General features: G+C 38.1%; 1 protein-coding gene across 14 annotated transcripts in view; it reads right to left on the bottom strand.

Moving 5' to 3' along the window:
* The window catches only part of UNC79 (unc-79 subunit of NALCN channel complex), a 134955-nt gene extending 125397 nt beyond the window's left edge, over positions 1-9558 (bottom strand). For 11 of the 14 annotated variants that reach the window (XM_087952097.1, XM_087952099.1, XM_087952101.1 and 8 more), the window contains exons 1-3: positions 8712-9558; positions 7266-7372; positions 4245-4365 (exon numbers count right to left, since the gene is read on the bottom strand). In XM_087952097.1, coding sequence (XP_087808223.1) covers positions 4245-4365; positions 7266-7350 — 206 coding nt within the window. In that variant the 5' untranslated portion in view covers positions 7351-7372; positions 8712-9558. The remainder of the gene's footprint in view (positions 1-4244; positions 4366-7265; positions 7373-8711) is intronic. The other 3 variants (XM_087952104.1, XM_087952106.1, XM_087952111.1) reach the window with 1 other exon arrangement.
* Between the last annotated feature and the right edge of the window lie 3104 nt (positions 9559-12662).

The following is a 12662-nucleotide window of genomic DNA, read 5'->3' as shown; positions in this document are numbered from 1 at the left end:
TGATTACATGTTCTCTTGGATCATACGGAGAGAAGAGAAAAAAAGTCATCGCTTTTGTATGTTTAATGGCACCTGTGTAAGAGACTTTTGAATGAGAATAGTTTCCTTTGCTTCTGGGTAACAATAATTCTTCTAGCCTATCTTTTCTTCCCTTTTGTATTTGGGCATCCTAAAGACCCTGAAAGTCAAAACTGTAAGTCACTGTCACCATTTCAAAAATCATTCCTGAAGTTCAAGCTGCATTCACCAACTCTTTTTGACACACTGCCATTAAAAAAAACCTGAATAATCTGGCTGTGTATGCAGAAACTCTTAGAAAGTTATTTCGATCCTGGTTTATTTTTGAATAACAGAAATCTTCTAGCAAGAAGCTTATTTAGATGAGGTGATTTATTATATATTTATAATCACATTGGAAATTTTGGGTAAAACAGGCTGGAAATGAACAATGCATGAAAATTAAATTCATGCTTAAATGCAGAGAAATGCTTTTTGCCAAAAACTTAAGGAGGAGCTCAATGAATCAATGTATTATGCGCTGTGCATGGTGATTGTTTTATGTGATGTTTTGTTTGTCAAAAAATTCAATGCAATTTCTTTCCATTTTCCCATCCTTCCAATTAAAATCAGCATAGCCCAATTCTCCTCCCCAAATTTGACACCATCTCAAGGTGTCTGTAAATGAAGGGTCATGTTTTATCCCTGGGGTCTCTAAAAAGAAAGACATTTGAGGAGCAAATTGAAATGCAACCCAAATAATCCTTAATGAAAGTCAACAAAATATATTGGTTCCATTCAATCTTCATTTATAAATTAATTGAGTAAACTATGGCAAAACAATACAACTACTGTAATTTTTCAGTGTGGCACTTCTTGTGTGTAGCTAAGACATTGCTTGTTGTGGCAATGTCTTAGCTACAAAGGGAATTTAGACCAGTTTGGGGATCCAACAGCAATTCCGATATAGCTGGGCTCCAGGTCTTGGACTCCAATGGTTTGGAATGATAAAGATCAAGAACATCTGAAGAACCACAGCTTTCTTAGACTAGGTCTGAAGTAACTAAAATTATTTCAAGAATGTTGTAGAGAGTATGGAAGATGGAGATACTGTGGGCAGAAGCCTTTGCCTCAACAACAGCTCCTTCATATATCTATTAAGGTCATCTTCCACAATTTCTACACATGTCCACAACACAGAGAATTCTGCAACATACTTGTAAAAGCTAGAAGCCAAATAAGGGCAACTTACAATATAAAGAATTTACTTTGCTGAATAGAAAATTCTCTCACTCTGTACTTGCATCAGCTCCCTGCTTCTAAGCTTTTTTTAAGCCTTTTTTCTGAGACTCCAAGGTGGCTCTAGCCAACTGCATCTGAAGGCCACTAAATTGACCATGAATGTTCTGAAGTCATAATCAGCAACAGGATTTTGGTTTAAACTCATTTGAGCACATGGGAAGCTAAGACATATTAAGATAATAGAGCAGAATCTACTTCTTTTCATGTTATGCTGATGGCATTGAATTCTTTACAGAAAACGTCTTCCTACATGACTATAAGTTCTGATGGAGACGTTGACATTGCTAAGAACTGAAATGTGTGTTCTTTTCATCTGTCCCATTACTGCTCATATTAACATTGACCACGTATGTATATATATGTATATATGTATATGTGTGTGTATGTGTATATATATATATATATATATATATATATATATATATATATATATATATATATATATATATATATATATGTCTATATGTGTATATATATGTCTATATGTCATATATATATATGTCTATATGTGTATATATATATGTCTATATGTCATATATATATATATATATATGTATATATGTATATGTGTGTGTATATATACACCTCATTTATTATGTTGCATACCACTCCTTTTGAAGTTTTAGGTGGACTGTGCTGTGCAGTCATGCAATCTAAGGAAAGGATACACATGCTTTTAAAACTTTTAAATACTAAGTTTGCATATTTCAGGGATCAGATCCAAATATTTCATTCTCCTAACTATTCTTTGAAGTGAGTGGGGCTGAGAGATTCTGATAACCCATATCACCCAAAAGACTCCAACATCTAGTGAGAACTTGGATCTAGACTCTTGTTGGTCCACCACATTCCACTACTCATTGTGACTACTATATGTCAGCTCTTGAAGGAAAATTGTGGTTTAAAAGAAAATTATATCTAAGATCAGAAAAAGAATTGCAATAGGTTTAGAGTTTCTGATCAAATATTAAGGGATACTATGTGTGTTTGGTAATGTGGTATTCAGATAAGTGTGGATCTTCCTTCCATAAAATGTTTAACAAAATCTTGGGAACAATTTTGGGGAATGATCCTTTTCCAGAGGCTCAGCGAGGTCACGGACTAATCAACCATGCAGTTCTATTATTCCATCTTGTTTCTAATTTCCCAAGTAATTTTTTTTAGCTAAGATAAGATTAGGAAATTGGAAGAGACCAGTGGCAAACCATTTCTAAAACTCCCTACCTGGATGTAGCCAAAAAATCCCAAGATCAAGCTTGGCTCAAAGAACAGTTAGGGGTTATTTCAGAAATTTCTATTGCTAAACTTCAGCTCAAGTATATATACCATCTAAAACATGCTTGTGAAAATAATTAATCAAGCTCTGGAAAAATGATCACTATATGATACGTGCATGTTAATATTATCTTCTACATTGCACTATTTAAAATAGCAGAATTCACTTTGATTGTGCCATAAATTCATGAGCACTGAGTAAATGGAGAGGCCACTGGGTTACTAACTGCTTGAAAAAATCTAACATTTTCCTCTACTTTTAACAACAGTATGATCTGCAACAATCAGCAAGCAAATCTTTTCACAAATGGTTGCCTATAATTTCAATAAATCAAGTTGCTGTTAAAAGTTCTGGGGTAAATATATGTGGATAAAAATCTGACACCTTCAAAGACAACATCATTACTGAGGTGAAGATAATTTGATTTCAAGGATAATCTGCACTAGAGAATATTTGTAGGAAAATTCCTGTTTTATAGCTATGCAGCAAACAAGCTTCTTATTAATTTTATTGACTGCAGATGGGATTAAACCAAATCCTGAATGCAGGACAAACTTGAGAAAGAGTCCACATTTTAATTTCATTATCCAAGGTATCTAGAATCACTGAGTCTACTACAAAACCAATCTTATAAAGATTACTGCTTTTCATAATATTTTCAGAATGAAGACTAATCAAACCTTGAGGACATTTCTAATTATAACTTACTCACTTGGCCTAAGTAGGCAACAATACAACTACTGTAATGTACATTCTCTAGTTTACAGAAGGCTGGGCCATTAGGTTCCTAAGCCTCTGAATTTTCTAAAGCTGAGTTATCAATAGAACCAATTTTATTTGTGAGTTGAGAATTGGCTTTTGGATAGCATGCAGTTAACCTTGGCAAGTCATCACCCAGTCTACAGAATGTAGCAGAATAATCTAATTTTTTTAAAAAAACACCAAGGCATGTAAAATAGAACAAAACGCTTCCATCTGCATGAGAAGATCTTTTCTAACTCGCTGCCTTTCAGATGGATTACACTATATTTCCCAGATGTCTATGGAGATTCTCAGTCATTGAAGTCAGTCACTGAGGACATTCTCAGTCACTGAGGTCAAACATAGTTGTCCCACAGGTGCTTTTTCAAGAGGCAACTGGACTTCGTTTTTCTTTGAAGATGTTTTGCCTCCCATCAGTGAAACGTCTTCAAAGAAAAGAAAAGTCCAGTTGCCTCTTGAAAAAGCACCTTTGGGATATATTTCCCAGAATTTCCAAGTAACATAAATCTACACTAAATTTTTCTGACTTTTGTAGTCTAGCACAACCAGAGGACCAGTTTCGGAAGGCTGATGTAATTGATCACAGTTCAAATATTCCAGCACATTAGTATCATCCTAAAAAATAGTGTGCCAGGAAAGGTCTGGTCTGGGCTATAGGGTTTCTCTCTGCTTATTTTTATTTTAGGACTCCTTTGAAGAAAAGTAAGAAAGAATTCAAACATCTCATTCCACATCATTCTGCTGCATTTAAAGGCCCAGTCTAACCAGATTCTGCCATAGTTACTTAATTCAAGCTGTGTTTCAATGAGCTTTGACCCTTCTGCAAAACGCCATATCCTTTGTCAATAGGCTACTTGTATACATACAGTACTTATATTTTTCTTTGAGATCATAATTTAAAACTTACCTTAGTAATGTCTGAGAAAAGTACTTCAGAGTATTGGCAATGTCAGTTCCAGAGGGGACAGGATAAATGTTGTGAAGGACACGATTATGGTATTCTTGCAAGTATCGGATCTTGGAAGCAACTGGATTTTGTATTGCATGTAAGAAGAAAATGGGGGAAAATGCTTAGCTCAGTTCTCCTTCTCAGAAAAGAATATACTTTATTATATTCTGCCCACAATCATTTGCTCACTATTTTAATGTCCAGCAAGTATAGCTGTAAAGCTAGTAAAGGAGAGTTTGCTTCATTATACGTTGATTCAGAAGTAAGAGGGCACCTGAAGATGAGATGCACTAGAGATATTTTGTAAATCAACCATCAAAAAAATAGCAGGTCTGGCTTAGTGTTTGATCTCTGTTTAAAACTCTTCTTGCATAGTAACTCAAACCCTTTTCCATTAGGATTATTACTGCTGGAGTACACAAAGTTTAACAGACAACACACTTAGCTACGTTATTGCTTAACGTGATATGTAGACACACTCAATAATAAGCATACTATTTAATTCTGCACCTTACAACCTACTTCTAGTAGCTTCAGTTTTTAAGATATTCTATTTAATAAGTTTAGCAGCTTCAATTCTGGTTACTATGGTACTTATCCTTTTAAACATTCAGTGATTGCATGATTGTGGACAGTGAATCATGGAAAAATATGTCCTCAATGCCACCCCTAACTCTGTGGTTTCTTTATTAGTTTCTTCCTCTCCCATTTATTGGACAGTTCCTAATCACTGGAAATATAGAGAACAAATTAAAGGAACCAATATTAGCAATTGTGTACCAGTAATTTAACATTCTCTGGTTCTTGGGCCTTGTCCATTGAAATCGCAATCATCTAACCAGCATGCAAGCAAGCAGCATTATTGTGAAGCACAACCATAAGGTTCAAGTCTGAATTGTTTTATTCAGTCTAATATAATATGAAACGTACAGAAAAAACAACCTGTAGATCAACTAAGAGGAGATAAAATATACGTGAAAGTGAGATGAGGCATATGGGAACCAAAGAAGGTAGCTCTTTTCTTCTACAATCCCATGTTTAGGTTTCACCACATTTAGCCTCACCATGCATTAATGTCCAACTGACTGACTAAATGAAGAGAACTGACTCAAAACCCACAGTCAATGAGAAATTTACCAAAATTTCTATGTTTTTGCTCAGACAGGACAAATATGGTAGATTTGCTCTGCAGTGCATTCAAATATATGATAAACGTTGGATGGCCTTAATCCAGCACAAGAATTCTGTACTATTGTCACACCATACTCCAGCCATAACATGGCTTTGTTTAATTCTGAGTGTAAACTCAGCCACGTGGTATGCATTCCATCTTCTGTAGCAGGAAAATTCAGTGGTCTGCAGCTCAGATAGTGTTCTGGTCCCAGAATCATGTTACCATATTAAAGGCAATATTGTAGTTTTCAGTGGTACAATACGCTTCAATATTCTAAGGTTTAATGCACGTATTTCTGTGTGTTCTTAAATATTTAAAAGACCTGAATATTTAACCATGTTCATTCTGATGATATCACATCACCAGTCACAGCCCCTGGATCCCCTGGAGGAAATTCAAACCTTCTTTTTAAAATTAGACATGCATGCCTGAAAAGAAATAGATGCTTACTGCAGATGTATAGGTTAGGAGCGTGTCCATCTACTCATGAAAAAAATGAATGGTAAATTTAAAAAGTAAAATCAACCAATATCTCTTTAGGGTTAGCTTTATCCATCATGGCAGCTCTTTGTAAAAGAACCCGCAATATGCTTTACAAATCCTAAATATGCCAACCATCCCAACAAATATTGGTATTCATGGGCTAATATTTTTAATACTCTGATCACAAAGAGCAATTAAGGTCATAGCTATCTTCTGGCTTTTCCTGCTCCCCAGCAAGAGCCAACAGCATTTAGATGTTTATTATTTATTTATTGACTTATTTATATCCTACCTTTATTATTTTTACAAAACTCAAGGTGGTAAACATTTCTAGCACCTTGGCCACAAGGTGGGTTGGGCGGAGAGAGATTGACTGGCTCAAGCACACTCAACTGGCTTTCATGACTAAGGCAGGACTTGAACTCGCAATCACTTGCTTTCTAGCTTAGTGCCTTCTAGTGTAGTCTTGTGTAAAAGATTTGCAGAGCTCTTGATTATCCTGTAACAAGTCTCTAATACCACAATGCATGGATTGCTTATCTATCATGTTTTTCTCCAAATGCTCCTGGGAATTACAGTTCATTTCGCTTATAGAACTATAGTTCCCAGACACACCACAACTGGTCTGTTAATGATCAACACATGATTCGAACTTAAAAAGGAGATTGTTTCTCTTAACACTTAATTAAATTCTACATGTGCTAATATCCTCTCTAAAAATACTGCAGAGGTAAAACAATCATTTAAACATATGTCATTATTAACAAAGTATTAGCTCGTATGGTATTTATTTTGATGTTATGCTTAACTGAGAGTTTATGAGAGAACTGTTTTTAATTAAAATGAAAAACAGATCCAAGAATCTGATCTCCATTATCTTTTATTTCCAAGAATGCCCACACAGATCTTGTAGGCAAAATTAGAAAATAAATTTGGAGCATGGCTACAGTTCATTGTTTTCACTAGAAGTGTGCTCATTGCCAAGAAAAACGATAAGCAGAGGAAGAGCTAGAGGGGGTATGAGGGAGCAACTATAGCTGTATTTATGATTATATAAAATATAATGCCAAAGTGCCATAAGGGGTTTCTTTCTTTTTAAAAAAAGAAAGAAAAGAAAGTAACCCCTTATGGCAGCCATTTTAAGGAGGCTTCCACAACATATTCTGAGAATTCCAGTGCAGAAAACTACTTATCCCTCCTATGGAAAGAAAGAATAATTTCCTGGTATTTGCTAAACCATCTATAAAAATAATTCTCTGATTAATGGTCTGGTACAATGTTTCTCTTCCCAGATGGTTTCTAAGAAAACTTCAGAAAGATACCTGTTGAGAAATATCCTCCATTTGATTTGAATATAGCAGCTGTGGACTCCTCAGATTTTTGTTTCTGTAGCTCTGTGATCAGCATGTTGGCCAACTACTAGCAGCAGCTGCAATGTTTTGTTTAAGAGAAGAGAAAATTGTGTGTACCCTATCAAATTCCAATTTGTAAGAGAGTTGTTTACCATATCAGTAAGATGTTTAAGAAGTTCACCCAAAATAAATTAATTTTTCCCTGAGAGGCTTTGCAGAACATTTTATCAGGAAGTTCTGTTTTACACTGAAGAATAGTGCAGCTAGCCACAGGTTCCATACAATTTGATATTTCTGTGATCCTATTACATTATTTCATTCAATGGTGGGTAATCAAACCACATAAATAGTTGACCATATATTATGGTAACTTGAGAATATGCCTTATAAACATTTGTCTTGCACATAGTGAAGTGACCAGTCTCTTACTTCCATTTCTAATCATATATTAATTTACCTGAATATTGAAATATTAACTCACTGGTAACTCATAAAGCCATGGTGAAAGACAGTGTTATTTGGGTAAAACTGCAAGTAAGGCTGGAGTAGATGTGAGAGAAAGTAACAATGGAGCTGTGACTGAAAGCTTCTGAATTTTATGTTGACATGGTTGAGTAAGCTAATACAGTGTGAAGGCATATTCATATACAGAGGCATCTTGGTATTTAATTGCTTTGAAACCCCTTGGATTTGGTACTCTACGCATTTTAATTGAAAATTTTGTCTCAATACTATGGTACTTGTTTATTTGCTACACAATGCACAGTTAGAACTTGTCAGTGTTGGCTGCCTTGTGACTCACTACATTATTCCTTATGGGAAAAATTGTCTGGTACTCATCATTTTTGGTACCCATCACACTTCCTGGAACCGATTAACGATGAGTACTGAGGTAAGACTGCACTGACAATTGAAATAAACAAATGAAGCTAGGCCCCTTTCTAAAGAAAATGACTAAATCCTAACAACATCACGTCTAAGGCCTGCCTTGGGCTGGGTTTCTCTCGCCATTTTACACAGTCACGGTTTTTCTCTTCCTAAAACGCGGTCTTTCGAAACCCCACGACAGAGATAAGCAACCACACACGCGTCCTCAAATGGGGTCGCATTATATTGTCGGAGAGGCAAAGTTCCCCCAGACCAAGCGCTCGAAAACTGCAGTGCCCGGGGAAACCCTTGGCTTTCGCTCCGCCCCTCTCCCATTCCGCCGCTCGCAAGCAGGGCCGGTCGTCGACACCTAGCCCGTATCCAGCACCACGGACAGCGCCCGCACCTTGCGAAGGTTTCCCGGCCTCCCTTCCTTGCACCTCTTCCCCCTCTCCGAAAAGCTCGGGCAGCGGCCGCTATGGCGGCGTCCTGCGTCTTTTATTCCCCGCGGAGAAGACGGGCCCCGTCTGGCCGCTGTTGCTTACTTACATTGCTCTGCTTTGGTCGACATGGCGGTGCTCTTCTGCGGGAAAAGGCTGCTGGGTCCCCAGCACGGGGGGCGGCGGCGGCGGCGGAGCCGTCTGGCCGCCTAGCGAGGAACGACGACCATCTGCTGGAGCCGAGGCGAAGAAAGCTCGCTCTGGCCCGAGCTGCGTCCCTCCCCCTCCTCTAGCTCTGCCATTGCTGCAAACTGCACAGCGGCCCCCGTTTTCTCTCTCCGCTCCCGCCCGCCCCAGAAAAAGGAGGAGAAGCGGCGCGAAGGGAGTGTTGCTTCGAGAAGATCTGAAGCGGAACCGGAGGCGCGCCAGCCGTGGCCCCTCTGCGCAGCCCTTTCACACGGCCGGTGCAGTTCCAGGAAAAACAACACTGCGCCGACGAGAAGAAACCATTTTCCCCCACCGATGAGGAAAAGGACCCCGGTGATGAGCGGAATGAGCTCGCCCACACAAGGGAGGAGGGGAAGTTCCATTCATGAAGATGGGTGTCGAAGCGCGCCCAACCTTTTAAAGAGAAAAGCGTCTTTCACTTCGTCTGAGGCAGGAGGAAAGCGGCTTGTTTCTGAAAGGGGAGCACAAGGTTTACCCTGGGAAACGAAACACGGTTTGCTTCATCATGAATAAAGTAACGGCCAGGTTCGCATATTGTGCTAAGCCAAGTTTTTGCCTACTTCAGCCAAGTACAGCAAATTACATCTGGCTTACAACTACACAATAAGTCCTGGGAAAAGTGTTTAGAGTGGTAAACTGCACATCCTGGTATCCATTTTGCACCCATAAAACTTGGGATTAGGCCTTGTTGTATTAAATGGAATTTAAGAATAGACACAAACATATAACTGACCTCACCCCTTTCCTAAGAGGCCTGTAGGGGGCGTGCATAAGTGCACCAACGTGCCTACCGTCCCTGTCCTGTTTTTTTTTCTTATATGTATCCATTTTATGTATTCACAACTGTTTATACTTACACCTGTTATAACCGCTTGACAAAATAAAATAAAATAAATAAAAAAATCCCAGAATCCAAAGAAAAAAATATGAATTTTTCACAGGTGCAGGAGTTCAGACTAGAAAGTGCATGTAAAACCCTTGAATCCGTATTACAGCAATCAGACCACCCGAAATAACAAAATATGGAAGCCTTTGTAATCTTCAAAACTCCTGATCAGATAGACACACTTTTGAAAATGGATGAAGAAAGTTCTGGCTTAAATTAGATTCAGCTTAAAAATTCTTAATTAGACAGCAGCAGTTTTATTTTTTTTAATGACACATTTTTACAAGATTGTTTTTAGACCGTATATTATAAGCTGCCTAGAGTCATTTGCGTGTGTATTCAAATGTTGAACATAAGTAAGATAGTTTTCTCCATTGAAATGTATTACTAAATTCTCTCCATTGAAATGTATTTACCATTTGGTAAATCAGTGTGTGCATGTAAAATTGCAGCATTTACTCAATTATATTCGTGTCTAAATCTTTCAGTTATGTATACTGTAATCCTAATGATCACAAATGCTATTTTAAAAGCTGAACTGAGCATGAAGAATGTTAAAATAACTAGCCAAAACATAAGCAGAACATGTTTGGGTTCAAATAATATTCCACAACAGTAGGAACCATCATTTCCAGTGCTCCATGTCAGCTTCCTACAAGGGAAATCAATGGAGAAGCTGACTCCTGCTTTTTCATTCACCCATAGTCATTCTATTTCTCTGTTTAGATAAGAAAATATCTCTGAAACATTGACCAACATGTCATGGCTTGTCTACTGTAATTTTAAAAGACTTTCTCTCTCCATAATAAAGGAAGCTCATTTGTCATCAGGAATTCAGATGCATTCTTACAAAAATTGCTGAGAAATGTCACCTTTTCCCAGCACTTGACTCACAAGTTTCTGTACCTGAGAAGGTAACAGTTTCTCACTTAGCTTGCTACCATTTCTTTTAAAGGAATAAACACCCTGAAAATGTTGCTGTGGATGGAATTTCTGTGAATTATTTGGGTTAGCCTTTTACAGTTGAATTCTTAAAAAGCTAAACCAAGAAAAGTTTTGATAAAAACATGGCTGTCCTTCCTTCGTAATATTGTATCATAACAATGGCTTTTTAACACCTTGAATTAATAAATGTGCATAGCTAAGTTATAAGATTAGAAATCATTTTCTGTACTCTTGATTTTATTTCTGCTAACAAAGGAAAACAAGAATATTGTTTGTAAGACTGAACTCTGAACCTGGCTGCCTGATGACATTTCCAACATTTTTCAGATTTATTCTTGAACATTCTTGCTATTTTTTTCTCAAAAAGCAGTTGATAGCTGCTAAACAGTAAAGACTAAAACAGTAGCATTAACTTTGCTTAACAGAGCCATTTCAGGTGGCATAAATTTAAATTTTAAAGTGAGAAGGACTTTGGGAGGTATAGAAACTAAAAACCATGTCCTCTCCCAATTATATGCCTTTTAGATATGTTGGGGCATTGTTGATCTTCTGCTGTCTATGAAATTGTTGCCTCAGTTCATCCAGGCTGAACTGGATGCTGATAGTAAGACTAAATAAAAATGTAACTATTGTTCCTTTTGACTTTAACTGGCTTGACTGGAGAAGATGAGAAGCTGAAGGTGGCTGGAAGCCTTGGTATGCAGTAAAAGCCTTTTTCCAGGTATCTAAAAAAAAAGGGTTCAGCCAGCAAACCACAGTCGGAAGTCTTATGCAGAATGTTAGCAGGTAGTCAACAGCAAAATCATGAATCCACCTCCACCACTGCCAGTTAGGGTGGCGTCTTTTTCTTTTTTTCTTAAATTGTGTCTGGCCTCTCTAAGAGAAAAAAGTTCCCTGAAAAAATGGTTTCTCACAAGTATAATACAGGTAATCTTCAAGTTAAGAATGTAATGGAGCCTACCCATTTATTTATTTGTTTATTTGTTTGCTTGTTTGTCTAACATGTACAAGATAACAAGCATAGGTATGAACATAAACAAGAACAAGAGAGTAAATACAGATAAATGGGGACAGTAGGACAGGGACGGTAGGCACACTGGTGCACTTATGCATGTCCCTTTTAAGGACCTCTTAGGAATGGGGTGAGGTCCACGGTAGACAGCTTGAGATTGAAGATGTGAGGGGTTGAGGCTGTAACAAAGGAGTCGGGTAGGGCGTTCCAGGAGTTGACCACTCTGTTGCTGAAGTTGTATTTTCGAGTTTGGAGTGGTTTACCTTGAGTTTGTATCGGTTGTTTGCCGGTGTATTATTGTGATTGAGGCTGAAGAAGTTGTTGACAGGCAAGATGTTATAGCAGACAATTTTGTGAACTATGCTTAGATCAGACTGCAGGCGGCGCAGTTCTAGATTGTCCAGGCCCAAAATTTCAAGCCTGGAGGCATAGAGAATTCTATTTTGAGTGGAGGAGTGGAGAACTTTTCTCGAGAAATAACTCTGAACCCACGAAATTGTGTTAATGTCCGATATACAGTGTGGGTTCCATTAGATTCATAATCCGAGGATTTGTTGGAGTGAATGACATCAAACGAATGTCATCACTCCCTGCTTTCACCCACGCGTTTGCTAATCAAATGTGCAGGTCATTAAGTGCATATGAGGTATCTCAGGGTGGGGAAGGCCATGGAGGGGGGGGCTAGCAATGGAACAGGTCACCTGCTTCAAATTACCAAAGGCTTCCCCCACCCATTGAGATACCTCATGCTCCTCCCCTGAGATACCCCCCCATCCTGCCATGCTGGGTTACTTACCTTGTGAATATCTAGCGAGCTGTCTCCTCTCCAGCCTCTCTGCTGCAGTTTCTTTGCTTGCTTGTAATCTCAACACGAAAAGCGTTTGCAAGCCAACAAGATTTTGGGGCCGTGAAATGGCTTTGCTTCAAGCCTCCCATCGGCCTGCAAATGCTTTTCATGCTGAGACTGGAAGCTTCTGGAGGCCATGATC

Source organism: Notechis scutatus, chromosome 1 (genome assembly GCF_049901735.1).
Source record: "Notechis scutatus isolate UNSWTSFEM ecotype Mainland chromosome 1, rNotScu1.2, whole genome shotgun sequence".
In the NCBI taxonomy this organism is placed as follows: Eukaryota; Metazoa; Chordata; class Lepidosauria; order Squamata; family Elapidae; genus Notechis; species Notechis scutatus.
This window is presented reverse-complemented; position numbering and strand designations above follow the sequence as displayed.